General features: G+C 43.6%; 1 protein-coding gene across 6 annotated transcripts in view; it reads right to left on the bottom strand.

Moving 5' to 3' along the window:
* Window positions 1-13,575, bottom strand: part of FMNL3 (formin like 3) — a 53,935-nt gene extending 40,360 nt beyond the window's left edge. For 4 of the 6 annotated variants that reach the window (XM_059185426.1, XM_059185427.1, XM_059185428.1 and 1 more), the window contains exon 1: window positions 13,153-13,575. In XM_059185426.1, coding sequence (XP_059041409.1) covers window positions 13,153-13,278 — 126 coding nt within the window. In that variant the 5' untranslated portion in view covers window positions 13,279-13,575. The remainder of the gene's footprint in view (window positions 1-13,152) is intronic. The other 2 variants (XM_059185429.1, XM_059185431.1) reach the window with 2 other exon arrangements.
* Window positions 13,576-27,742: the final 14,167 nt, after the last annotated feature.

The following is a 27,742-nucleotide window of genomic DNA, read 5'->3' as shown; positions in this document are numbered from 1 at the left end:
TTGAGAAACTTAACAGCAGTGAAGCCCAGAGCTCACATTTATTCTCTTTGCTCACTTGACCCGCTACAGCTCTGCTAAGGCTGAAGGTGTGGCTTTCATCGGCCTAGAAATAAAAGGGGCTAAAAATATACAACCTGTGTCTGGGGGACCAAGGTCATGCCTACATTAAAGAATTTAAAATGCAGCCTCAGGGCAGAAGAGCATCTCCTAGGATTCTTTCTACTCCAAAAACTAGGGCCCGCTCAGTACAGGGCAGGGAATGGGCTATGGCCAGTTGCTGACCCCACTGGTGTCCTTTCTCCCTCTTGCTCTCTCTTGGTTCAGCACAGAGAGTAAGAGGAGCTATTTTTTTTTTCCCCCGTAAAAACGTGCAGTCCTTCTCACTTATTTTTTCCCCTCCTTTTCCCTCAGAAGAGGAATAAATACATGAGCATATATTGTTAGAAAAAATTCAATCAATGCAAAAGCTTACAGAATAGAAAATGAGTCACTTTTCAGCCCCCGACTCTATCCATTGCTCCCCCTCAAGGGTCACCACAAATAACAGTTTGTTGTGGATTCTTCCAGGCCTTTTTTCCTATATGTTTACATATAAACATATATGGCTTAAAAAGCATTATACATAGACTTCTTCTTTTAATTGCCTTTTTAGATGATTATATTTACACACACACACACACACACACACACACACGTGTCCTGGAGATTCCCATCAGCCACAGCCATTAATATTGAGTGCCTATGGGGACACCTGGGTGGCTCAGTGGGTTAAGCCGCTGCCTTCCAGCCTGGGTCATGATCCCGGGGTCCTGGGATTGAGCCTCGCATCGGGCTCCCTGCTCAGCAGGGAACCTGCTTCCCTTCCTGCCTCTCTGCCTGCTTGTGATCTCTCTGTGTCAAATAAATAAATAAAAATCTTTATTAAAAAAAAAAAAGCTGAGAAAGTACTTTCTCCTCAAACATGTTCTCATTCTTTACAACTTACAGAATGTCTGAAACTGTTCTCTATCTTTACCTATCTTCTCCAAAGAGAGGCATTTAAAAAAAAAAAAAGAAAAAGAATACAAAAGAAATAAACAGCATGCTAAGATAGAGAATAATAAGTGAGGGAGGACTGAGAGGTGGGATTTTTTTTTTTTAACTGAGACCTGAGGTCTAAGCTGGGTAAAGCCACTTGAAGATCCAGGAAAAAGGCATTCCAGAAGAGGAAATGGCTTGTGCAAAGGCCCTGAGACAGAAAGGAGACTGTACTGAAATGAAAGAAGGCTAATGTAGAGCTTGGTAAACAGGAGGGTGAGTGAGGTTGAAGAGGTCTGCAGGACCAAATAATGTACAATCTTAAGGGCCAAGGCCAAGAGTTTGCTCTTTTTTGTTGTTTTTCTCCTGTATGTACCAAAGGAAGCCATTAAAGGTTTTAGGCTGGTGGAAAAAAATAAAAAATACAGGTTTTAAGCAGTTTTAAATGCTATGTGATTTCTATTTTGAATTTGTTTTGTGGAGAATGAATGGGGAGATCGAGAAAGGGGAAATAGAGGAAGCCAGTTGGTTGGATATAATAGAAGCAAGAACTGATATTGCTTCAACTAAAGCTATGGTAGTAGAGATAAAGAGAATGAGTAGATCTGAGATATACTTTTGGAGATGGAATTGGCAGGGCTTGCTAATAGGGCATAGTAAAGGGAAAAGGAAAAAATTAAGGATAACTCCCAGCATTTGCCTTGAGTAGGTGAATGGAGAGAAATTGGTATTTGGGCACAAAATAGACTATCAGGTTGTTCCCAGTTTTTTACTGTTGAATAATGCAGCCCTGAGGATCCTTTATATGCACCCCATGCATGTGTATTAACAGTTCTGTAGGACAGTTTCTTAGAAGATGGCCTGGTCAGAGGATATGGACATTGGAAATTGCTGTACACTATAAAATACCTTCTACAATGCCTGTACTGAATCGCCCCATTATTAATAGTGTATTAATGTACGATTAGACACCCACAGACATCAATCTCTCAAATTTCACCTAGATGATCAGCATTAAAAGTACATAGTTTAAATGTTCATTTCCTTAACTTCTAGTGAGATTAAGAATTTTTTCTTTTTTTTTTAATTTTTTATTTTTTATTAACATATAATGTGTCATTAGCCCCAGGGGTACAGGTCTGTGAATCACCAGGTTTACACACTTCACAGCACTCACCATAGCATATACCCTCCCCCATGTCCGTAACACAATTACCCTATCCTTTCCCCCCTGCCCCCAGCAACCCTCAGTTTGTTTTGTGAGATTAAGAGTCTCTTATGGTTTGTCTCCCTCCCAATCCCATCTTGTTTCATTTTTTCCTTCCTAACCCTCCAAGCCCCCAACGTTGCCTCTCAAATTCTTCATATCAGGGAGATCATATGGTAATTGTCTTTCTCTAATTGACTTATTTTGCTCAGCATAATACCCTCTAGTTCCATCCACGTCGTTGCAAAAGGCAAGATTTAATTTCTTTTGATGGCTGCATAATAAATAATTTTTAACTTTTAATTACATAATTAATACATAAGTACTTTCTCCTTGTAAAAAATGTAAACTTTATAAAGCTAAATTAAATTCCCTTTGACTTTCCTATTCCTCCAAATATGGTTCCTTCAGTCTCCATCCCAGAGGTAATGGCTGTACACTTTTAGAAATTTTCCTATGCATTAAAAAAATCTATATATGCAGGGCACCTGGGTGGCTCAGTTGATTAAGCATCTGCCTTCGGCTCAGGTCATGATCCCGGGGTCCTGGGAATGGAGCCCCATAGCGGGCTCCCTGCTCAGTGGGGAGTCTGCCTCTCCCTCTCCATTTTCTCCTTCCCTTGCTTGTTCTCTCTCTCACTCACTCTCTCTCAAATAAATAAAAATAAAATCTTTAAAAATAAAATGAAATAAAAATCTATATGTGCAATCAAGGATTGAGCATTTTTTTGAAGTTGTATTTCTAGCAGTCCTTTTAGCATGAGCAAAAAATCTAACTGAAAATTTTTGCTAAAGGCCTAAGTAAGTGACATTTCAGTTGAGACCTTCTCAAGGTTAGTTAACTGCTCTGAGCCCTGGTTTCCTCACCTATAAAACAGAAGTGGCACAAAGGCCTCACAGAGTTGTTGACAAGTTAACTGATTAACACACGTAAAAGCATGCGGCATGTACCCAACAAATGTTAATTCTCTTTCCTTAACCTCTACAGTTAAATTGAGGCATTTGGTGGAGACCAGAAACTGACCCATTCCTGTAAGGATGAAGTAGACTTCACTCAGGAAAAAAACATTTTTAATGTTGTCTTGAAAGAAAACTTTTCTTTGTAGTAAGGCCCCTAAAAACTGAATTTTCCTTCAAAAATTTCAGTAGGAAATATTCTGAGCAGTCAAAAAAACATATAGGTCATTTAAAAATTATTATTTTTTTTTTCAGTAAGGCAGAAAGCAAGAGGATTTAAGCATAAAAGCAACTGCTAGAGACTGGTTGTTCCCAGTTCCCTCTCAGGCACACCCTGGGAAGTGGACTGCGTGGATATTCCCAGAGAATTTAGGCCTGCAGGAGACAGTTACCGCTTGAGACAGGTGGTACCTCCAAACACAGGATATGACCTAACATTTGGGTCTCACTGCAAGGATGCCACTGGTTCCCCTGGCTTGTCAAAGTACATCCTGTCATCCCTACCTAGATGTTCCTGGAGGTTGAGGGTGTAGTTCAAAAGGGCAGACCCCATCACAAAGTATCCCTAATCAGAATGAAATCAAAATGTCCAGGAACCAGGGACCAGGGACCAGGGACCAGAATATCTCCCTCTGAATGGGATCAGCCAGGTTTCAACAAGCTCTCTTGTTTGGAACCACCAACAAGAGACATCATTTTATCTGAACTGATAACCAGGGCTGCTTCACCTTACAAAATATCGAGAGTACTTATATCAAGGAGCTCTTGCTACCTTCTCGCCCAGCTCTACCTTCTCACTCCTCTAGGCTCAAAGCCAGAAATTTCTTCAGCAGATGCAAGAATAAGCCTTTTTCTTTTTTAAAGATTTTATTTATTTATTTGACAGACACATAACAAATAGGCAGAGAAGTAGGCAGAGAGAGAGGAGGAAGCAGGCTCCCTGCTGAGCAGAGAACCCCATGTGGGGCTCGATCCCAGGACCCTGGGATCATGACCTGAGCCAAAGGCAAAGGCTTTAACCCACTGAGCCACCCAGGCGCCCCGCAAGAATAAGCTTTAAACCCCCAAATACTGTGTGTGTGTGTGTGTGTGTGTGTGTGTGTACATATGCATTAGGGCAAGGAGAATTAGGGGTCACAGGTCTAATCAGATTTTCAGAAGGTTGGGGCGCCTGGGTGGCTCAGTGGGTTAAGCCGCTGCCTTCGGCTCAGGTCATGATCTCGGAGTCCTGGGATCGAGTCCCGAATCGGGTTCTCTGCTCAGCAGGGAGCCTGCTTCCCTCTCTCTCTGCCTGCCTCTCTGCCTCCTTGTGATCTCTGCCTGTCAAATCAATCAATCAATCAATCAATCTTTAAAAAAAAAAAAAAAAAGATTTTCAGAAGGTTATTTTACCCGAAAGATTCAGAAGCATTGTTCAAAGATCTCTCAAACATATTCCCAACCTAAAAGAATTTTTACCTTGACCGGAGGAGCTATTCAGGAGTGGGTAAAGACCAGAAGTGGAGAATGCAAACCCCAAACTGCTCCTTGATAACATTTACCATAGGGCCCAAAGTACAGAGGCAATCAGGGAATCAGGCCTTAAACCTAAAGACAGAAGTCATAAAAGAGGTCCCTCTCTTGCCTGAGGGTATAAGAGGAAATGGGGAAATCAAGAAAGTACCAAAAACCGATGGTTCTACCTTCACTTTTACTGCTCCTGGAGCTTGTTCCCCAACTGGGACACAGGATGATGGAGGTACAGATTAGTAGAAGATGATTCTCGGCAGGTGGACAGAACCATTCTTTACAGTGTGGGACTGACCCAAACACAGGAGGATAGTTAATATGCCCTGCCCTCAGGCACAAAGTACCAGCAGCACCACTCAACCAGCATGATAATCAAAACACCCTCTCTTCTTTCCAAAAACTTTCTCCTGGAATCATACCTCCCCCACACAGCAACCACTTTTATTTATTGGAACACAGGTTGGTGTAATGGATAATGTGTATGGCATAAACATTTATTGGTAGAACCTTTATAGGTTACAAGGTATTTTCACTATGTTTTCTACTTTAAACATCATCAAAACCCTGTAAGATAGGTATCATCATTACCCATTTCATAAAGAATGAAATTTGCTCAGAAAGAAACATTTTTTAAAGATCTTATTTATTGGGGCACCTGGGTGGCTCAGTGGGTTAAAGCCTCTGCTTTCGGCTCAGGTCATGATCCCAGGGTTCTGGGATCGAGCCCCACATCGTGCTCTCTGCTCAGCGGGGAGCCTGCTTCCCTTCCTCTCTCTCTGCCTGCCTCTCTGCCTACTTGTGATCTCTGTCTGTCAAATAAATAAATAAAATCTTTTTTAAAAAATCTTATTTATTTAGAGATAGAGTGTGTGTGCAGGAGCCTGGGGAGGGGCAGAGGGAGAGGCAGAAGGAGAGGGATCGAGAACCTCAAGGCGACTGCACTGAGTGCAGAGTCTGACATGGGGCCTGATCCCAAGACCCTGAGATCATGACATAAACCAAAATCGAGAGGGATGTTTAATCAACTGTGCCACCCAGGCACCCTTGTAGGCAGTTAGTTCTTAAAACAAGATAGCCATCACCTAAAGTAGGGAGCCACACTCATCCTCAGCTCTTCCTTAAAGAGGCACTGGTTAACTGGAGGAGGGAAGACATTCTCTAGTCTAGACCTGAGTAGATGAGCAGGTAGGGAAGGAAGAGAATACATACCAGCTCTGTTCATGGTTTTAGGAACCCAGGGGCAAGATGCCCAGCCCCAACTCCAGACCCCCTGGTGGTAACTCTGAGTGAGGGTGGGAAGGTGGTAAAAGAGATGGGGAGTGGATAGGAGGAAGAGACGAGGACAAGAACTGAACCATCACATCGTAAACACTCTAAACCCTTCCTCTCCTGGCAAAACTCATCATGTAAATAATTCTGCTAGCCCCTTGTGGTTCTGAATATTATTTACAATACTATTCAAGGACCTCAAAGTGCTTAATAAACTGAGAAGAATATGAAAATTCGTAAAGCTGGTCAGGGGGCGGGAGGGTGCTCCTTCCAAAACACCCTACCTATCTAGGTCCTCTCCTGCCCAACACACAACTTCCCAGCCTGTGGATTTGCTGAGAGGGGATGGAAGACAGAAAATGTGAGAGAATCTGGAAAGAGGGTATTTCTGAAAGGTGAAAAGAAAAGTAGAGAGCAAGGTAGGAGGCAAAGACAACCAGAGTATCTCAAGGGCAGAGAGACAAGCTTGACAATTGGACGTCTTCCTTGGGTGATTCATTCTCCCATGTGGATGGAAAACAACACACAAAGATGTGCCTTTGCTGAGGGAGGCAAAAGAGAGCCTGAAACTGAGAACTTGGGAATTCTAGCTGCTCAGGTCATCTCTATCCTGGAATACACTTTTCTTCATGGACAACGATCTTAAAACCCACAAGTTCCCAACTGGTACTGTTCAAAGAGGGAGCCCTGAAGTACCCAGCAAAGAGCAGGAGGTGGGGGTGCCGTATGGAGACAGCACCCCCTCTTATCTTCAAAGTAAAAGGTCCTTCCTCTTCTCTGAAGTGCATTTCCGAACTGGAACGGCCTTTCCCTGCTTCAGCTCAGCTCAGCTCGGATTTGGGAGAAACATTTCCCCCAGAATGGAGGTGATCAGCCTGGTGGACCAGTTAACTCACTGACGTCAGGCAGCCAGCACTGCTGTCCCCTGGGCTCACGGCAGCCGATTCTGGAGCGGAACTCCGGTCTTGACCACAGAACCAAGGCCCTGGCTCCAACCAGCCTTCCCAGGCAACCTCAGGGGGGCAGGGGAGGATCTGTGGTCTCATTTCCTCTCCACCTTGGCTTCTTTTTTCACTTCATTGAAGATTAGCTATTTCCACCACGACCAGTTCCTGTTCTCAGCAGCTGCAGCGGTTGTTTCCCCCCCAGACAGAGCTCTGAAACACTGCTGTGGCTGCCACCTGGACCGTCCCAGCTGCGGACTTGTCCCAGGCCCAGCAAGTCCTGAGCTCAAGGGCTTCTTCGTCCCAGATAAAAGAGCAGGGAGAAGAAATTAAGGGACATGAAGCCAATTCCAAGAACTCCACAGTAGATATACCAGCGTCCGTTTTTTAGATTATTTTAATCTTATATAATATGCTCTTTCCTATGTGAAAAAATTTTATAATAAAAATGTGGAAATGTATACATTTATTACCTAGGAATCTGTACATGTAATAAATCCCCAACAGAGAGCAAGGATTGCCAACAGAAGATGGCCAAAACATTTACGAAGAAATGTTGAAAGAAATGCAAAGCAAAACAAGACACCATTTCTTATTAATGAAATTGGCAAAAGTTTTTTAAAACGTTAGTCGATTCAATAATGTTTAGCTTACAGAGAAAGGGAGAGTGAAAAAGCCAAGTAGTACAACTTTTTTAGAAGCATATTTCTCAGAGGACTTTAAAAAGCATATCCCCTTTGGCCCAATAATTATACTTCTAGCAATTTATCCTAAATAAATAAGCAGAGATGCACACAAATATTTATGCACAGGATATTCTTCACAGTGTTATTTTCAGTAGCAAAAAAAAAAAAAAAAAGAGAGAGAGAGAAATAAAAGACAGAGCACTAATAAAGTATTATATGATGGAGTACTATCCGGCTGTGAAATCATGAAAACAAAGAATGTTTAAACAAAAGAGAAAATGCTTAAGAAAGTAAAATAAAAATCAGTTTATAAAACAATGTGCCCAGTATGATCCTGTATATATATATACAGGATCATATACATATATATATATATGTATATATATATATATAGATATATAGATAGATAGATATGAAATATATATATATATCTCAAAATGTTAATAGTAGACAGTGAGGTTAGAGGTGACATTCTCTTTTTTATACTTTTCTATATACATTATACTTGTTACTCAATTTGCTTAATAAACATGCATTATTGTCATAATCAGGAGAAAAGAAGCTATTCTCAATGCTCTTCCCTTCCTGTGAGGATACTCACACACATGACTCCCTTTTTAAAAGCCATTTGGAGGGACACCTGGGTGGCTCAGTCGGTTAGGCATCTGCCTTCGGCTCGGGTCATGGTCTCGGGGTCCTGGGATCGAGTCCCACATCAGGCTCCCTGCTCAGCAGGGAGTCTGCTTCTCCCTCTCCCTCTCCCCCTGCTTTTGTGCTCACTCACTCTCTCTGACAAATGGATAAATAAAATCTTAAAAAAATAAATAAATCTCTAAAAAATAAAATAAAAAACATTTGGAAATATGTATTGAGGACCATAAAACCTTTATATTCGACAACCTAGCAGGTTCAATTTGGGATTTCTATCCTAAGGAAAACTCTAAATATTGAAAAGGTTTTGTGCACCAAGATGTTCATCACAACATTGTTTATGATGGCAAAGAGAACAACATACATGTCCAACAATAGAACAGTTAAGTACACAATGGTACATTCACTGGAGGGGCCACTGTGCAAGCATTTAAAAGTGTTTACAATGACTGGTTTGGGAAAACTAGTGAAATAACAAAGCCAGAGGGGGGAAAAAAACAAACCCAAACTGGATTATAAAATGTATACCAATATTACAACATTGTACAAAACCTTATGCAGACAAAAAAAAAATATGAAAGGCTTTAAAACACATTGGCTCCATTTCGTAAAGGAACTATAAAATAAGGATTTTTTCTTCAATATAAACCTTTAATCTTTTCTTTCTAAATTGCCCATGCTTTTCTTAGGGAATGAACATTACTTTAAGAGAAAAAAGAAAAAAAGGTGAAACTCCCTCTGAGCAATGAAAACATTCCCAAGTGACAAAAAGCCGACTTCATCAGTCCTATCTACCCCCCACCCCAACACACCTCCCCCAGGCTAAGGCAGGGTCATATGGGAAGATCAAGGAAATAAGGTTCCTCTCTGGTCTTCTAAGGTCTTCTAAGGTCTTCTCGGTGGGGTCTCCGAGCAAGGGGGTTCCTCTGACCAGCTGCTGTCAAGGGTCTTCTCCCTCCCCCATGTCCTATTCCAGCCTGAACTAATTCACTACAATCCCCAGGGCTGGGAAAAAATTTCCATCGTGGCCATTTGGAACTTGATATTTAGCTCAAGTTTTTCCCAGCCCCTTTCTGTGTCATAGGAGGCCCTCAAAGTCTCTTAGACAGCTAGCACCCAGACCATCTTAGCTCCCACATCAACACTACACTTACAGCAAAACCCAAAGCCATCAGTCATCACCAGGAAAATGTGAGCGGAGGACCCATGGCAGGGACAGGCTCTGTCATACAACCCCACCCTGAGAGCCTCCTCCTGAGGGATAACCAGGGCTTTTTCTGGCATCAGAACCTTTAGACTCTATTTCAAGTCTATAATAAGTCAGCAACGAGAAAAATAAGGGCAGACAGCTATCCTTTCAAAGCCCTTAAAGCCCTCTGCTTCCCCTCTCTATCTTGGCAAAGGCCTGTACTGTCCAGATATTAGCTCTGATAAATGGAGGGTGGGTAGTAATCTAGTTGGACCCAAAACCCAGACTGGGGCTCTATCAGACCAGAGATGGGTGCTCATTCTGATACTGATAAAGAAGCTCCAATAACTGCACCACCCCTTAAACTTCTCAGTACTCAACAGAATAGGAGCTGCTGCTCAGACAAGAATTAAGGAAGGATCCCAGAGAGACAGCAGAACACAGCTTCACAACCTTTTTTCATATCAGGACACACCAGAAAATAATACTATTTATACAGCACACAAGAAAAATGGTGGAAGTGATCCCAGTCAGAGGTGACCAATCAGGGACCTTGGCTGCCCCCAGGGATGAGGGGATCAGTATGTGGCAGAACAGGACCAGGAAGCCTTGGATTAGGGCACTGGGCCTAGTCAGGACTCTTGGGATCAATGTCCTGAACAAATCACCTCATGGCCTCAGACCTTGAGCTCTCCAACCTCAGCTATCAGGCTGTGTGTCAGACCATGTGTCTCTATCAGAACTCGGGGAGCCTGTGGTCTTGACTCACTATGATACAACTTCCCCAGCCAGTGTGGTTTTCGGGGTTGAAGGGGATGTTCCACAGTTACACTGGAACTGGGGGAAGCCCTCCATCGGAGAGCAGGAGGCATATCCTGAGACTAGCTATACAAGATAGGTAATTGGTTTCATCATATTGCTAAACTTAAAATCCCTTTTGGGAATACAAAGGATCTCAGATCTGAGTCACTGCTGAGAGCTACAGATTTAAAAGCTACCATTTACTGAGCGTAAAGTAGTTGCCAGACTCTGCTATCTAAGTACTTGACTTCCAGTTTCATTACATCCACACAGTCACTTCATGTGGCAAATACTATTATTATCTTCATTTATAAGAAGAAGCTGCGACTCAAAGAGATGAAGCAACTTGCTTAAGGCCAAGCACTTTTTAAACTAGAGACTGTGGAGAGGCCAGTATTTTACCCCACTTTGACTTGAAAGTCCATATGCTTAACCAGGACACCAGTATGTCACCTCAACAAACTTCCAAACAGCTTTTTCAAAAACCAAATCAATCATAATGATGCTGACAATCTGGGAAAGAAAAGAGTAAGAAAGGAGCAACTTGTCTGACTCAATGCTATCAAGAAAAAAAGTTAATCTATATGGAGCATCTACAGGGTACCAAGGGCTTTATATACATGGCTCATCTAATTCTCATAAGCCTACTAGGACAGAAATTATTTCCCTATCTTCTAGGTAAGGAAATCTAGGTATGGATGAGGCTTAGAGAGGCTAAGACAGCTACTAAGACAGCCCTTGCCTTTTTCTACTACACATACTCTACTCCCGACTGTTCAGGAAATACACCTGAGCTTGCTTCAGGCTCAAACATCCAACAGCCAGTACTGTTCCCCAATAGCAGGACAGTAGAAAGGAGGACAGTAAAAAGGGCATGTTTCAGAAGCAGAGGAAGGAGCTCCCAGAGAAGAACTCAAATCCCCAAGAAAGCATGATTTCCCTGTGTTGGAAAAGTGAGGAAAAATCCCCTCCTCCCCTAAAACAGCTAACTAGCCCTGGCCTGCCCTGTTCCAACCCGGAATCAGTAACAGCTCAGACACACAGAAATGAGACCAAAACAAAGGCCAAGAGGAAACAAATCAAAACTTTATACAGAAAGTATAACTTGCAAGTGGGTGGTCCCAGCTCTCTCTTGACCTGTGCTCTCTGGGTGCTCTGGTTAGTAATCAGGACACCACGTGCATTTTGTGGATATTAAGCCATTGGTTTGCCAACTAACTAAACACTTGTCAACCAAGCTCCAATGAGGACACGACCAACTCTGGTTCTGAGCGCTCATGACCAACAGCCTGGAAGCCCCTACCTAAGGCAGTCCCCCACCCAGTCCACCTCAAACCATCCCTTTCTCTCCAATCTCTGTAACTACCTCGTGACAACATAGTGTGGCGGTGGGGGGGGGGGGGGTTTCCACACCCCCACTGGAGTGCAGATTCCCTCCCACTCTTTTCCCCAACAGTTGAGCTCTTGTTCTCAAGGGCATCAAATCCCATTCTCTCCTCAGCCTCTGAGTTGGCCACCGCACGTTAGTAATCACTGACTCACCCATCCCCTTGAGGAGGCCAGGGGAAATGCAGAGGGCCACAGGATGTGTGGCCCAGATCCCTTTGGCCTTCTGCAGAGTTGGTGGGCAGAGAAGTTCCAGTAACATCGCTTCCCCTCAGCTAGGCTCTGAGCTGGCTGTGGTGCCAGTGGGCTAATGTCAGACTCTCCACCATTGGAGAGGCCAGGATCTCTAGACAGTCCCACTGTTGCCAACAGATCTAATCTCCCTATTCCGAGGCAGATGAAATCCAATAAGCCTGCTAAGTCCACAACTATTCCCTCCGCATGGGCAAAGGCAAAGTGGGCCCTTCAGGCCATACCAACAATAACAGCAGCATTAACACAGTCCCTTTAGAGAGTTCTTTGAGGAATGAGGAACTATTTCCCCAAGTTTCTCAAAGGTTTACCTCTGCCAGCAAATGCTCCGTCACCTTGTTCACTTTCTTTTCCCAAAACTTCATTTTTACCTCCAACATATTTCCCGGCTCCATTAGTGATGCCAGCTCAGATCCTCCCTATCCACAGGGCCACTGATACCAATGCCCAACTCCCACACCAAAGGAGAATCCCAAAGTTAGCTTAAAATTAATCTCTACAGATCTTCTGGGAACCTACAGAAAGTAAAAAGAAGCACAGGCAAAGAACACAAACCAGCCACTAGGGCTTAACATAAAGAGGGAGGAGGCAGGATGGTTTGTGTATTGTTTCAATTGGAAAAATACACTGGTGAGATGGCTTATCCACATGTTCTGCCTTTTAGACAAATCCACTATAACTTTGCAGGATGCCTGCAGGCCATTCTGAAAATAAGTAGAATGGCATCACTCTTTATTCCACACCCTTCAAGAGCTCCCAGCCCCCTCTCCATTCCTCCACCTCTCCCCCAAACATCTGGTCTGGGCTGGAAGTGGGTCCCACTCCCTGGGAAGCCTCCATGTTAACGTGAGAGGCGGTCTCCCCAGCCAGAGAACCCTGACTTAGACTGAGGTGTGGGCCGGCCCCAAGTTTCTGACTCCCCAGGCACCAGCAAGAGGTTTAGAAATGAGAATTCTAGGGCCCCGGGAAGGCTGGCGGGGAAGTGGGGAGAAGTGCGAGGGCTGCAGAAGGGGGAGAAAGGAGGAAGAAGTGTGGATCCTGGGGAGGTCCCAGGCTGAGGACCCCTCCTCCTAAGCGTCCAGCGGCTGAGGCCGTGGTCGGCCAGTCCCCGACGGGGCTGTCGGGCGGCCAGCGGCTGCTCAGAGGTTGCCAAGAAGGCACTGAGTCTATCGGAAGCCCCCCTAAAGTAGGGGGGCCGGATAGGGGCACCCGAGCATAGTCTTACCCCGGGCACTGGGAACTCAGGGATGGTGGGAAGGGGGAAGGGACTGGGCTCAGCTCTCACCAGCACCAAGGCGAACCTCTCTTCCAGTTCACAGGGCTCAGGCATCGGCATTTTGCCGGGCGGCGGCAGCAGCGAGACCGAAGGCGGCTCGCCCGCGCCCCCCTCGGCACTCTCCAGGTTGCCCATCGCGGCGGGGCCCCCTCGGGGGCCTCAGCCCCCCACCTCCACGCCCGGGGGCCTTGGGCTCGGCCGCTCCGACCCGGCTCCTCCCTCAGCGTCGGCTCCCCTAGTCCCCACTCCTCTGCCCCGTCGGGGGCGCTGGGAGCTCCTCCGGGTCCCGCAGGCGGTGGCGCGCGGCGAGGGCGGAGGCAGCGCAGCGGACAGCGGCACCGAAGCGACAGAACCGGCGGCCACCGCTCTCGCTCACGCCAGCCGTCTCACAGCTCTTGGCTCGCCGCTCCCGCGCTGCCCCTCCCCGCCCCCTCGCGCTCTTTCCCTTCCCTCCCCCCCCCCCCACCCCTTCGCTTCCTCCCACCCACTCCCGGCCGAGACTCGGGCTTCCCCCCCAGCGCCGACTGCAGCCCGCGCGCCGCGCGCCCCATTCATGCAGGGCCCGCCTCCCGCCTACAGGCCTCCCGAGAACTCCGCCCCGCCCCCCCGCTCCTGATTGACGACCGTACCTGCCAATCACAGTGCCTCCCGCCCCCGGCGGCCTCGCGCCTGGCGCCTAGCGCGCCCTGGCGGCTCCAGTGCGAATGGAATCACCGTGGACGCTGAAGGTGTGAGGAGCTGGCTTGGACATCCGGGAAATGGACCTGGCCCTTTCCACAAGGAGCTCGTAAAACATATAAATATGTACAATGTAGGGCACGGTGAGTAAAGCTAGCTACAAGAGTAGTAGAAACAACTAGGATGCTCAGGAGAGGAAGAGAGACCACATCTGTTAAGAGTTAGACTCATTTGAATTGGGCACTGAGAGGTGAGGAAGACCTTAAGTGACAGAGGTGAAACGGCATTTAGGAGAGAATCTAACCAAAGTTCAGAGTTTAATCAGGCTGGTTGTGAAAATGGAGGTGCCGAAGAAGAATGCTATTCTGGGCTAGGTCTGCTGATGGGATGAGCATCTGTTGTTTCTACTAGCTTAGCTTCCATCCCTTTTCTTCAAGTAATAGCACCCAATTTCCTCTTAGGGAACTACCAGTCCTCTGTTCTTAGTCCACATGGAGCTGAACTTCACCCCCTTTCCATGGGGCCCTATGACCTAGGCCCTGCCAGTCACAGTATTTTCTTTCCCTACCCTCAGAGAATGTTTTAGGGATCAGCACTTGACCCAAACCCAGAAAAGAGACACTCTGTTTCCATTAGGGCTGCTGGAGCTGCTGGTAGACATCATGACATGACACATCACATCTCAAGCCTGCTGGGGGAAGCAAAGCTTAGAGACAGGGACAGAGTTCTACCAACAAGGTGAAAACCTGAATCTAACCACACCCGAAGTTATCACATTTACTTTTGCCTTACTTATTCAACAAATTTTTGCTGAAAATCTTATTATATGTCAGATATTGTTTTCGGCTTTGAAGATACATTTGTAAAAAAAAAAAAAGGCATATACCTTGCCCTTTTGGAATTTACACTTAAAATCAAACAAGTAAAATGTACAAACATTAATGATCAGTGTTAATAAAAATAAAACTAAAAAGGGACAGAGGTGGAAGAGAGGTTAAATTTTTCAATAAGATGGTTAGAGAAGGCCTCGGTAATAAGATCACATTTGGATTTAGATAAAGATCTGAAGAAAGTAAGGGAGTAAGCCAGGTGGATATCTGAGGGAAGAATGATCCAGACAGAGAGGATGGCAAGTCCATACTATGTGTCATGTGTTAGAGGAACAGCAAGGAGGCCAGTGTGAGACAAATCAGGTGAAAAGATGGTGGTGGTTTGAACCAGGGTAGCTGTACAGGTGGAGAGCAATGCTCAGATTCTTTTTTTTTTTTTTTTAATTTTTTTCTTGCCATGTTTTGTCTATAGATACAAACATAGTTATCTCTAAACTTATTTATTTATTTATTTACTTACTTACTTATTTACATAAGCTCCATGCCCACTTTGGGGTGTGAACTCACAACGCTGGGATCAAGAGTCACATGCTCTACTCGCTGAACCAAGCAGGAGCTCCAGAAATGGTCAAAGTGGAACCAATAGAATTGTTTGGCACTTTGGAATTATCTTTTATTCACCCTCCACATTCAAAGGTTTTATTTGACCTGAGCAACTGGGAAGGTGGAGTTTTCACTAACCAAAATGGAGAGAGGAGTAGGTTTGTTGAGGGAAAGCCAGAAAGGGAAGATTAGAAACCGGGTGTTGGCTGTGATGAGTTTGATTTGATGGACGTCCAAGTAAAGGTAGTCACGTGGCAATTGGATATAAATGAATCTGGCGATCCAGGGTGGTAGTATCAGTTTGGAAATCATTATCATTTAAAGCTGTTAAATTCTATTTAAAGCTGGTAAATTCTCCTTCGCAAGTCAGTCTGCATTGTTTCTATTGCTTACAACCCAAAAGTGGAGGAGTTTTCCTGTCTTGTCAGACCACTGAAACTCTCCTATGAAGTTCAGCTCCTTCCAAACAGTTGGACAAATTAGTCAAATCATATCTTATCCCATCTTTTCCTCCCCCTCCACTCCAAACACATGCTTTCCCAACTGCTGTAATAGACTTTCTTAAAGCAGAAGAGTTATAATATACTGAAGACTTGTACTAAACAAAAAAATGAGAATTCAATAGAAGAAATAATTTATCAATCACTTTAGCAGTTGCTCGAAGAACATCCAGCAGAAAGAAGAGACTCAATAGGATAGTAAACAGCAGAGTATTTACTTTTGTGTAGTCTTTTGGTCCCCAGTCTTTTATTTTTGGTTTTGCTGGACCATCAAATTTATATACTTTAGGGACTTCTGCTAGATACTGCTTTCACTGTTAACTCTTGGTCACACAACTTCAAAGTTTCTAACTTTATAAAAGATAAAGCCAAATCAGGGAAATACAAATCAAAACCACAATGAGATACTACCTCATACCAGTCAGAATGGCTAAAATTAACAAGTCAGGAAACAACAGATGTTAGAGAGGATGCAGAGAAAGGGGAACCCTCCTACACTGTTGGTGGGAATGCAAGCTGGTGCAGCCACTCTGGAAAACAATATGGAGTTTCCTCAAAAAGTTGAAAATAGAGCTACCCTACAACCCAGCAATTGCACTACTTGGTACTTACCCTAAAGATACAAATGTAGTGATTCAAAGGGGCATGTGCACCTGAATGTTTATAGCAGCAATATCCACAATAGCCAAACTATGGAAAGAACCTAGATGTCCATCAACAGATGAGTAGATAAAAATATGTGGTATATATGTCTACAAAGGAATATTACTCAGCCATCAAAAAATGAAATCTTGCCATTTACAAAGACATGGATGGAACTAGAGGGTATTACGCTAAGTGAAATAAGTCAATCAGGGAAAGATAACTATCATATGATCACTTTTATATGAGAAATTTGAGAGGCAGGGCAGGGGGTCATGGGGGGTAGGGAAGGAAAAAATGAAACAAGATGGGGTTGGGAGGGAGACAAACCATAAGAGACTCTTAATCTCAGGAAACAAACTGAGGGTTGCTGGGGGTGGGGGATAGGGTGGTTGGGTTATGGACATTGGGGAGGTTATGTGCTATGGTGAGTGCTGTGAAATGTGTAAACCTGATGATTCACAGACCTGTACCCCCGGAGCAAACAATATATTATATGTTAATAAAACAAGCAAACAAAAAAGCAGAAACCTGAAAATTGTATCCATTACAACGGTTATCAAACTTTAATGTGCAATAAGAACACCCCATGATCTTGTTAAAAAAAAAAGATAAAGGGCGCCTGGGTGGCTCAGTGGATTAGGCCACTGCCTTTGGCTCGGGTCATGGTCTCAGGGTCCTGGGATCGAGTCCCGCATCGGGCTCTCTGCTCAGCAGGGAGCCTGCTTCCCTCTCTCTCTCTGTGGCTGCCTCTCTGTCTACTTGTGATTTCTCTCTGTCAAATAAATAAATCTTAAAAAAAAAAAAGATAAAGCCAAAACTTAATCTGGTATTCAAGGGTCTATATCGTCTTTACCTCATTGCCCCTTCAAATCTATTTTTCTTATCTTACCTGGCTCTAATATTTTATGAAACTTTTGCTTCAGCTGGAAATATCCAGCCCCAAAATCAGTTGTTCATTCTTCTGTCTTCAGCTTAGCTCTCTGTGCTATGCATAATAATGGCTCCCCCAAATGCCCATACCCTAATCTCCAGAACCTGTGAATGTTATTTTACATGGCAAAAGGGACTTTACAGATGTGATTAAATTAAGGATCTTGAGATGGGAAGATTATTGCGGGTTATCTGTGTTTGCTCGATGTAATCCCCAGGCCCCTTCTAAGAGAGAGGCAAAGGGTCCGAATGAGAGGAAACAGGGCAAGAGAAGCAGAAGTTGGAGGGATGCACGGCCGTAAGCCAAGGAATGCAGCAGCCTTTAGAAACTGGGAAAGGCAAAGAAATAGATACTTCCCTAGAGCCTCTGGAAGGAACACAGCCCTGTTAATACTTCAATTTTACCCCTAGAAGACCTATTCTCAGACATCTAACCTCTAGAACTGTAACATAGTAAATCTGTGTTGTTTTAGGCCACTAAGTTTGTGGTAATTTGTTAAAGTAGTAATAGAGAATGAATATAACCCGGCTGGGTCCCTGCTTTGGATTTCTTGCTTTCTTCTACTCAGCCTCTTCAAATCTCACCCAGACTCAGCATAATCTTCGGTTTTTAACAAAAATGCAACCAATATCTACTGGATGTCTGTCTTGTGCAAAGCATCTGGCTAGATACTAGTAAGTAAAGAAAGAAAGCAGGATGCAAAGATGAACAAGAGACACCCTGACTTCAAAAGAGCTGACAGGCAGGGGAGACAAGGTAGAGAGGAGAAGGAATATGGACTGAGTTTGAAGGCATCAGATGGAATCAGTGGTGGATACTAGCTTTTAAGTCCTATCCTGGAGTTCTCCCAGATTTAAATGATCATGATTCTTTATTTTCTTAACTTTTCATTTACAACTTTTACTTTTTATTTAGATCAACATTTACTGAGAGTCTACTACATGCAACACACTGTGTTGGGTGCTATGGAGGATACTGGATACATAACTCTTTGTTCCTCCCCGGCTCTCTGTTGTTTAATTTTGTGTCTGTGTCTTGTCTGGACTGTGGGATTTTTTTGTTTGCTTATTTGAAACATATGTATCCAGTAGCTCCTTTGTTTTATAAGTATGACAGGAGATTCAATGATGACTAGGTTTCTTTCTTTCAGGTGCTCACAATCTCCTAGGAAAGAGTCTCAACATATTTACAAAACAATGTCATAAGTGTTGAAAGAGAGGGGTGTGCCAAATGTTCCCAAGAGAACTGAAGGTGGGTTTATAAAGGGGGAACTTCAGAGAGCAGAGGACACTTGAGCCAGGGCTGAAAGATAAATAGATGTACCCGAGGGAAAGCTGAGACAGTCTGATGAGAAAGTGACGGAAGGAGTGATGATCAGGACGGGAAGGGGCATTTCAGGAAGGAGGAAAAATTATAGGCCAAAATTTCATGAATTATCAAAGTGCATGGATGTCTGAGCAATGGTAAGGATTTCAGTGAGGCTGAAGCATAGGATGTGTGTGTGTAGCAGGAGGACAGGAGACAAAGCTAGAGAGGCATGTCAAATCAAGTTCAAGAGGACACTTGTGCTCCAGTGAGGAGTTTGTCCTATGCGGTGGATAGTTCTGTATCCTAGATAGTTTTCCACTGTATGCCCTTTGGAAAGGTTCCTTTATAAGAACTGAGAATACAGAAAGGTTTACAGAGATGATATGGAAAAGAGAACAGCCTGAACCAAATAAGGGCGGGGGAATTAAGAGAAATAGTTGTAGGTAAAGATTACATTTTTAAAAATTTTTAAATTAACGTATAATGTATTATTGGCTCCAGGGGTACAGGTCTGTGAATCGCCCGTTTACACACTTCACAGCACTCACCATAGCACATACCCTCCCCAATGGGTAAAGATTACATTAATTAGCCTGCTTGGGTTGCCATAATAAAATACTGTAGACTTGCTGTCTTAAACAACATAAACTTCTTTTCCCACAGTCCTGGAGGCTAGAAGTCCAAGATCAAGGTGCCATTGGTATTGGTTTCTGGTTAGACCTCTCTTCTGACTTGTAGATGGCTACCTGCTTGCTATGTGCTCATATGGTCTCAACCTCTGTTCAGACTTGGAGAAAGAGGATTGTAGTGTCTCTTCTTAGTAGGATGCCAGTCTTATTGCATTAGGCCTCACCCTTATGACCTCCTAACCCTAATTGCCTCCTTAAAGGCCCTATCACCAAATACAGTCACCATGGGGGTTAGGCTTCAACATATGGATTTAGGAAGGACACAATTCAATCTATAACAGAGATACACCTGAGACAGAATCAGGAAGACTTAGTTATACCTATTATATAATAGTGACTAATATTTTTACAGTGCTTTATAATTTACAATATTTTTTCACATCCATTATCTGATTTTATCTTTACAACACTGTAGGAGGGGGATATTATTATTATCCTCATTACATAGATAAATAAAAGACTAAATGAAGTTAAATAATATGTTCAAAGCCATATGCTAGTAAGTGGTGACCCTGGCGCTGAATGTGACCTCGACCTTGGAATCCCCTGCCATTCTGATTCTCTTGTGAGAGGTGAGGGAATAAAGAAGATTGAAAAGTTGAGGCCAGCTTGAGGATGTTGTATCCTTAATCTTTAGGGACAACCAGAATCTCTCTAAGGTCAAATGCTTTCATCTCCTTACTCGAAACACTTTCTTTCTTTCTTTCTTTTTTTTTTAAGATTTTATTTATTTATTTGACAGAGAGAGATCACAAATAGGCAAAGAGGCAGGCAGAGAGAGAGAGGAGGAAGCAGGCTCCCTGCTGAGCAGAGAGCCCGATGCGGGACTCGATCCCAGGACCCTGAGATCATGACCTGAGCCAAAGGCAGCGGCTTAACCCACTGAGCCACCCAGGCGCCCCTCGAAACACTTTCAAACTCCTGCTTCCACCTGCACCCTCCCCATTGAGGAATTTCCTACATTATTTCTAGCCTCCTCTTCTCAAGTCTTGAGAAACACACACTTCCTTTCTCCTTCTCTTTCCTGGGAAGGTGCGGAGAGGGTAAGGGGGATGTGAGCACATTTAAAAGTTTTTCTTAATAATTCACCCTTTTACACATAGAATGCTCTTTCCCTCCCTCTTTGCTGGCTAATTCCTCCCATCCATTAAAATAAAGCTTACAGATCACTTCTTTCATGACTTCCCAAGTTTAAGTGAGAACATGTCCATGAGCACATAGTGTCCCAACGTATTTCTATCATCATCCCATGAAATCATCAAATTGTGTAAGCTCCTTCAGGGCAGGTAGATATTCCTAGTATCTAACAATACCACCCACTTCATGTCTGTCACATGCTCATTGAACAGATGAATGGCTTCACATATTATCACATTCTTCCCACACAACGGCAGTCCCTTTATTCTTTACCATTCTTCCCAGATACAATCTGTCTGCTCCTATCACTCAGGGTTCAATGCAGGAGACAAAAATTCCTCCAAGTATTGTGAGGACACTAGGACACAGTGCTTACAAAATCAACTGGACATTCTAGAGGAGCCCACTGCAAGCCAAAACTCTGCCAAGGAAGCTGCTCCCTCTGCCACAGTCAGGGAGCGTGGTATATCTGGAGGTCTCCGCCGATGACTGGGTCTAAGAACAAGTGGCTACAAGTGTGATCCAGAGATCTGGAAGCGATGATCAGGACGTTGCTGCTGCTACACTCTGATGCAACCACCTCCCAATATTTACAAAGCAGGAGACATCACTGAATCACTGCTGTACAAATATATCACATCTCCATGAACTTGTCTGCCGGGAGAAATAGCCAAAGTTGCAGTACAACGCCCTTTGTTTCACTTCTGCCTTCTAAATCTCACCCAAATACATCTGACTGCCTGTGAGGCCTTCTGAGAAATATAATCCTTAGCTTTTCAGCTTCTGCAGTACAGGAAAGCATACCAGAAAGAGATGGGAATATATGATGAATGTGAACTAACCGTATCCAGCACTCTACTAGTCTGAAATTCACCCAAAGTGTACAACTGGGTCTTTCCTTCCTTCCCACCCACCTTGCCCAATGCCTACCCTAGAGGTTCGTTTAACCTTTGGTCTTGTTCTCTTTAATCTGCTCCTTCAGGCTATAGTTCACCCTTTTCTGTGATGTGGGTGAATTATTAGCTATGATTCCAAAACACAATATGTAAAAGAATAAATTGACATATTGGGCTTCATTAAAATTAAACACCAATGCTCTTTGAAAGATATTTAGTTTTTGTTTTGTTGTTGAATTTTAAGGAGGCTCCATGAGCAGTGTGGGGCTTGAACTCACAACCCTGAGATGAAAGTCACATTCTCTACTCAGTGAGGCAGCTAGGTACCTCTGAAAGGCATTGTTAAGAGAAAAACAAGCCATGAGCCAGGAGAAAATATTGCAAATCACATATCTGACAAAGGACTTGTATCTAGAATATATAAAGAAGTCTCAAAAATCAACAACAAGAAAATAAACAGCCCAATTTTAAAAAATGGGCCAGGGGCACCTGGGTGGCTCAGTGGGTTAAGCCTCTGCCTTCAGCTCAGGTCATGATCTCAGGATTCTGGGATCGAGCCCCGCTTTGGGTTCTCTGCTCAGCGGGGAGCCTGCTTCCCCCCCTCTCTCTGCCTGGTTCTCTGCCTACATGTCATCTCTTTCTCTGTCAAATAAATAAATAAAATTTTAAAAAATTTAAAAATGGGCAAAAAAATTGAACAGATCACTCACCAAAGAAGATGCATGGATGACAAATAAACACATGAAAAGATATTCAATATTATTAGTCATTAGGGAAATGCAAATTAAGACCACAGTGAGATACCACTATACACCTAAAATTAAAAAGTCTGATCTGAGTGTTGGTGATTGTGTGGAGAAAACGAACTTCTCACATACTACTGATGGGAGCGTAAAATGGTAAAACCACTTAGGAAAACAGGTTAGCATTTCTTAAAAAGTTAAACATACACTTACCAGGTGATGCAGTCATTCTACTTTTAGATATTTACCCCAGAGAAAAGGAAACACATAGGCACACAAAGATTGGTACACAAATATTCTTAGTTCTTGGAATAGATACTACAATACTATAATGATGGTTGAATCTCAAATAATTATGTTGATTAAAAGAGGCCAAACGATTTGACCATACAGTATGAATACAGATATAAAATTCTAGAAAATTAAAACTAATCTACAATGATAGAAACCAGATCAGTGGCTGCCTAGGGATAAGGGAGGATAAAGGCAGGAAAGATGATGAAGGAGCATGAAAGAGTTTGTGGAGGGGGATATTGGATATGTCCATTATCTTGATTATGATGATCATTTTGGGGCACCTGTGGCTTGGTCAGTTAAGTGTCTGTCTTTGGTTCAGGTCATGATCTCAGGGTCTTGGAATTGAGCCCCACTTCGGGCTCTTTGCTCACCGGTGAGTCTGCTTCTTCCTCTCCCTCTGTGAGCTCTCTGGCTCTCACTCTTTCTCAAAGAAATAAAAAATCTTTTAAAAAAATGATGATGGTTTCATGTTAAAACTCATGAAATTTGAAGCTTCAAATGTATGCAATTTGTTATGTATCAATTTTACCTAAGAAAAAAATTAAAGCAGAGACAGTTGGACTGGAAAGAAACCCCTACACTCCTTGGATATATTCACTTACGTGAGTTTTGGTTTGACGTCTCTTTCCCACTAGCATGAAAACTCCATGGAGGCAGGGGCTGTACCTCTTTGCACAAGCACATCTCCAGTGTTTAACATGGATTCTCGTGCATATTAGGTACTTGACACATATTTGCTGAAGAAAGGAGAGAGAGAAGAGTTGAGAACACCTCCAAGTTTTCTCAGTTTTAACCTGAGTATAAGAGAGAATGTGCTGCTGATAGATATGGAGGAAGCAGACGTAAGGATGGAAAGGAAGCAGCAAAGAAGAAGGAGAGCCAAGTAGTGCTGTGGCAGCGAAGCCAAAGAAAGTGGTAGTTTCAAGGAGAATGATTAGAAAAAGCCCATTTGATTTTTGGTTTTGGCAGTTAGAAGGGATTGGGGCCTCGAAAAAAATGATTTTGGACAGAAGCCAGGTTGTTTTTCCTTCCCCTCCCCTCCCCATACACGAAACAAAAACTTCTTCATACAGTGAAAAGTATCAGTTTGCTTCACTCTGTCTTCATCTTCACTAGTTGACTCCCGTCCAAGCCCTCATTCTCTGTCCCTTGTTCTGTTCTGATAGCCTGACTCTCCTTTCTTGGGTGCCACTCTCATTCTCTTACAATCTATTTGCCACAAATCAGCTAGAATGACGGTGTTAAAACATGAATCGGGTCCTGTGCCTCGTTCTTCCATGGACTCTAGTTCCCCCTGTACGCTCATGGTTAATACGCTCCTGTGCTCAAACTCCGAGGCCCTCAAAGTTTTGTCAAATTGTCAGCTGGAATCAGGGGAGGACGGAGTAAGACTCTTAGTTATATATTTCTGCCAAACAAACTACCCAAACCTTTGAGGCTTGAACCAAACAAAAAACTTTATAATCTTATAGTTTCAGAGAGTCAGGCATCTGGGAGAGGCTTAGCTGTGTGCTTCTGGCTTAGCCTCTCTCAGAAGGTTGCAATAAAACTCCTGCCTGGGGGTCTAGTTCTCAGCAGTCTGGACTGCTTTGAAGAAGCCTCCCTCCCAGGGCTGTCAGCACGATGCCTCTGTTCCTTGCTAGCTTGTCAGCAAAAGGCCTTAGTTCCTCACCACCTGGGCCATCCCACCAAGCTGCTTGAGTCTCCTCCTGACATGGCAGCTGGCCATGAGTGATCTGAGAGCAGAGAGGCTGTCACGATGTTTTTCATGAGTTAGTCTTCCTGGCCATCATCTTTTCTACTTTATTGTATTTGTTAGAAGCAAGTCCTTCTATCCAGCCCACACCAAAGGAGAGGAGAATTAGACTTCACCTCTTGAAGGGAAGAGTCTTAAAGAATATCAGGACCTACTCGAACACCATCACAATAAGGCCAAGAAAAAAAAGTATATCAATGCCTTAAGGATGAAGAAAAGGTTTGATCATCAGTTGTGAATAGCAACACAGGAGTTAATGCAGTGAACAATTGTTATACAAGTGTAGTACCTTTCCTATCTGTGCTACGTGACAGGAGGAGGACCAAGACAAGCAAATGGAGACGCTGGCATAGGATTTGTGGCTTGGAAGCAGCAAGAGAAGAGGAAAATGTGGACATTGGAGGGGTGGGAAATACTCAAGTAATTGACCTGAAGCTCAGGCAGGAGGCCCACAGTGATATGGAAAGAGCTAATTACTTCCAAAAATGAAGCATCTGTGATAGGTCTTTAAGGAGACTAACTTAATCTGGGTTCCACTTTCCTCATTTTAAAATGGGATTAATCATGTCTACATTATCTTCTTACTATTATGCAAAGCGAAACACTGAAAATTACTTTGAAAAGAGTAAAACATTCTTCTAATACTCTTTTATTATCACTGCTTTCCAAAATTAGAAGGGGCTGAATTAATAAAAAAAATTATTGCAAGCTATATTTTTAGGCATTTCTTTTCTCCTGCCAGTCTTCAGTAATAATTGCCCATAATGCTGAGGTTGGAAAAAAGAAAACTCAGTTGTCTTCACTCCTGTCCTTCAGGTGTCAATGGATATGCAAATGAGATCTGGGAAGTGAAAAGCCTCCTACTGAATTTTAAACAGAATATTAAATGCTCACACACACTTATAAGTGATGGTGTGGATTTTAATGTCCTTTATTCCTGTGAGCTGCTTATTCTCATAACCACTGGGCAGAAGAAGGTCGGTGCATTTGAGATCAGAAGAAGGTATGGAGGCTGTAAAAGTAGACAAGGAAAGGTGTGAGATACAGAAAAAATGACTTCAGGGAAGCCATGTTTATCTCTACTTGCTGGGAAACCACAGTGGCTCCCCTAAGGTTGAATTTAGACCAAGGGGCTCAAGTCATTCCCAGATTGCCCCCTCTTCCTGTTCTCCTCTTCATCCTTGCCCTAGGCTGAGGAATCCAGGCTGCTTTCCCTCTCTTTAACTCCATCACATTCTCCTCCCCAACTTCTGGAATGTAGAACCTATTGCTATCTTACCACCTTCCTCCCCACCATCTTATGCATCCCTAGCGATGCAAGTCAGGTAAAACTGTCATTTTCTTTCAAAGGTTTTATTAAATTAACACACAAACACACACATACACACACACAACTTTACAAAAGTATATTAACAATACATGTCAATTTTACAATGACAGGCAGTATAGCTTGATGATTGGGAATACGGGCTTATACCCCTTAATCCCCTTCACCTATTTCCTACCCCCCACCATGTTCTTCACGTTCTTTGTCAAATATGTCATTCCTGGCTAATGTTATATCTCCTACCAGGAGAAGATACAGTAATACTGTAAATATAATGTCATGGCTCTTTGGAAACTTTTTATATTGAACCAATAAATATATTCTTGTCTTGGTAGTTCTACACTATTTATTTACTCCTGACTATATGACACCATATCACTTACCACGTTGCCCTTGACTTTCTCAAAAATTATTACTGTGCTCCGTTGATGATGACCACAAATGGAAGTCTTACCCAGAGTATGAGGAAATTTTGAACAACAATTTTTTTGTAGGCCCCATTCCCACGTTAAATTTTCATTCAGAATTTTATAACACAAACACAGACCAACACCTATTCCCACCATGTCTTCTCTTGTATCCTATAATCATAGCATTTCCAGACTGATTTCTTTCAATGTTGGCCGCATCCCTATCTTCCATACACCACCAGAAACAGGGAATATATGTGGGGAGATCCACAGGTGCAGCAAGACAGCTGAGGCCATTTGTGCATGCCTCATATGGCATGACTTAAGACTGACATGGGAGGGGCATTTTATCACCACATCATTTTTTTTTTTCACCACATCATTTTGAAACAAAAGAGGACATCAGTTGGAAAGGACCTATTGGTACCGTGAAGTGACAGTCTCAAAAGCACCTCAAAATGATATTGGAGGAGAAGGTGGGGCTGCTCCCAAATGACTGCCTGATATGTGTACCAGGGCCTTTGGAGGGAATGGAGTTACTGCCCTGGGTGCCAGTGGTGGATTAGACACTGGGGCAATGGTATGCAGTGATACAAGAGAAAAGATGCCGGGTGCCTCTCTACTGTCCTCTGGCACTATGGACCACCAGTAGCTCCACAGTCAGAACACTGAAAAGAGAGGGTCAAGGCAGGGACCCACATATACGACTCAAATCCAAGGGCTGGGGAAACTCTGTTCGTAGACCAGAGGCCTGACCTCATCTTCCATGTGACTACAGATAGGGTTATCAGCACCATCCCAGAGATAATCTCACCTGATTCCGCAAAAGGAATACTGTGCTGGCCAGAAAGAGCAGTTGGCTCCTCAGGACGCCCTGTTAAAACTGAGACGTGGTCTCAGGCCCTTGGGATGACCCCATAGACATGAGTTCCAGAGTTTCTCAGGCAACATGGGATTAGAGAATGCCATGAAGGAGAGAAAGTGGGGTCAGGGCTCTTTCGGGGACTGGTCTGGGCTCCTCTTAATAGCACTGCTGGCTCTGGCTGGTCCCAGGCACATAAGGGACACCTAGAATATTTACAGGAAGGCCCTCCAAAACTGAGGCCCTCTGGGGCACAGGATCCAGGGCAAGAGCCTGGGAATAGAGTGTTATTATAAGGAAGTGATTGCTCTGTGATTTATGAGGCTAAGTTTTAAAGAGAGTTTCCATCTAATTCTCATTACTGGGATTTCTCACTCTGGAAGAGAAGTAGCCACTTCTCTTGCTATAAGGACCTTCAAGCAGCCCTAAGGAGGAGCCCACATGCAGAGGAACTCAGCCTTCAAGTTAACAGCTAGGACCTAATTGTCAGCTATAGGAGTGAGCTACCTTGGAAGCAATTCTTCCATCCTCACTCAAGTCTTTGGATGACTACAGCCCCTGCTGACAGCTGACAGCTGACTGCAACTTCATGAGAGACCCTGAGCTGGAAGGGAATGAATAATCTGTCACCAGTGGATGAGTAACCTCTATTGGTCAATACTGAACAGACCAATTCCTTAGCAACTTAATTCTTCTAGGTGGAGAATTCAACACTAGCATGACAAAAGTTTCTTGTGCCTTAACTACGGCATGGAATAGAGCTGCTGCGCTAGTACAAAGGTAAAAACCTCTACGGCAGCTTGTGTGGACTGACCACCAAGAAGCAGGTAGGCCCCATTCCCAAGCATTTTAGCCCAAGAAATGTAGCAGACATAAGGGTGGGGTGGGGAGAGAAACCCTAAGGAAGACAATAATTATTTTCACCCACTCTGATGGAATGAGATTCAGAGTAAATATTAGGTTGTACTGTAGAAAGTAAAAGTATAT

This window comes from Mustela lutreola, chromosome 8, assembly GCF_030435805.1.
Source record: "Mustela lutreola isolate mMusLut2 chromosome 8, mMusLut2.pri, whole genome shotgun sequence".
Taxonomy (NCBI): domain Eukaryota; kingdom Metazoa; phylum Chordata; class Mammalia; order Carnivora; family Mustelidae; genus Mustela; species Mustela lutreola.
The sequence above is the reverse complement of the archived record's forward strand: the minus strand, read 5'-3'. Positions and strand labels throughout refer to the sequence as shown.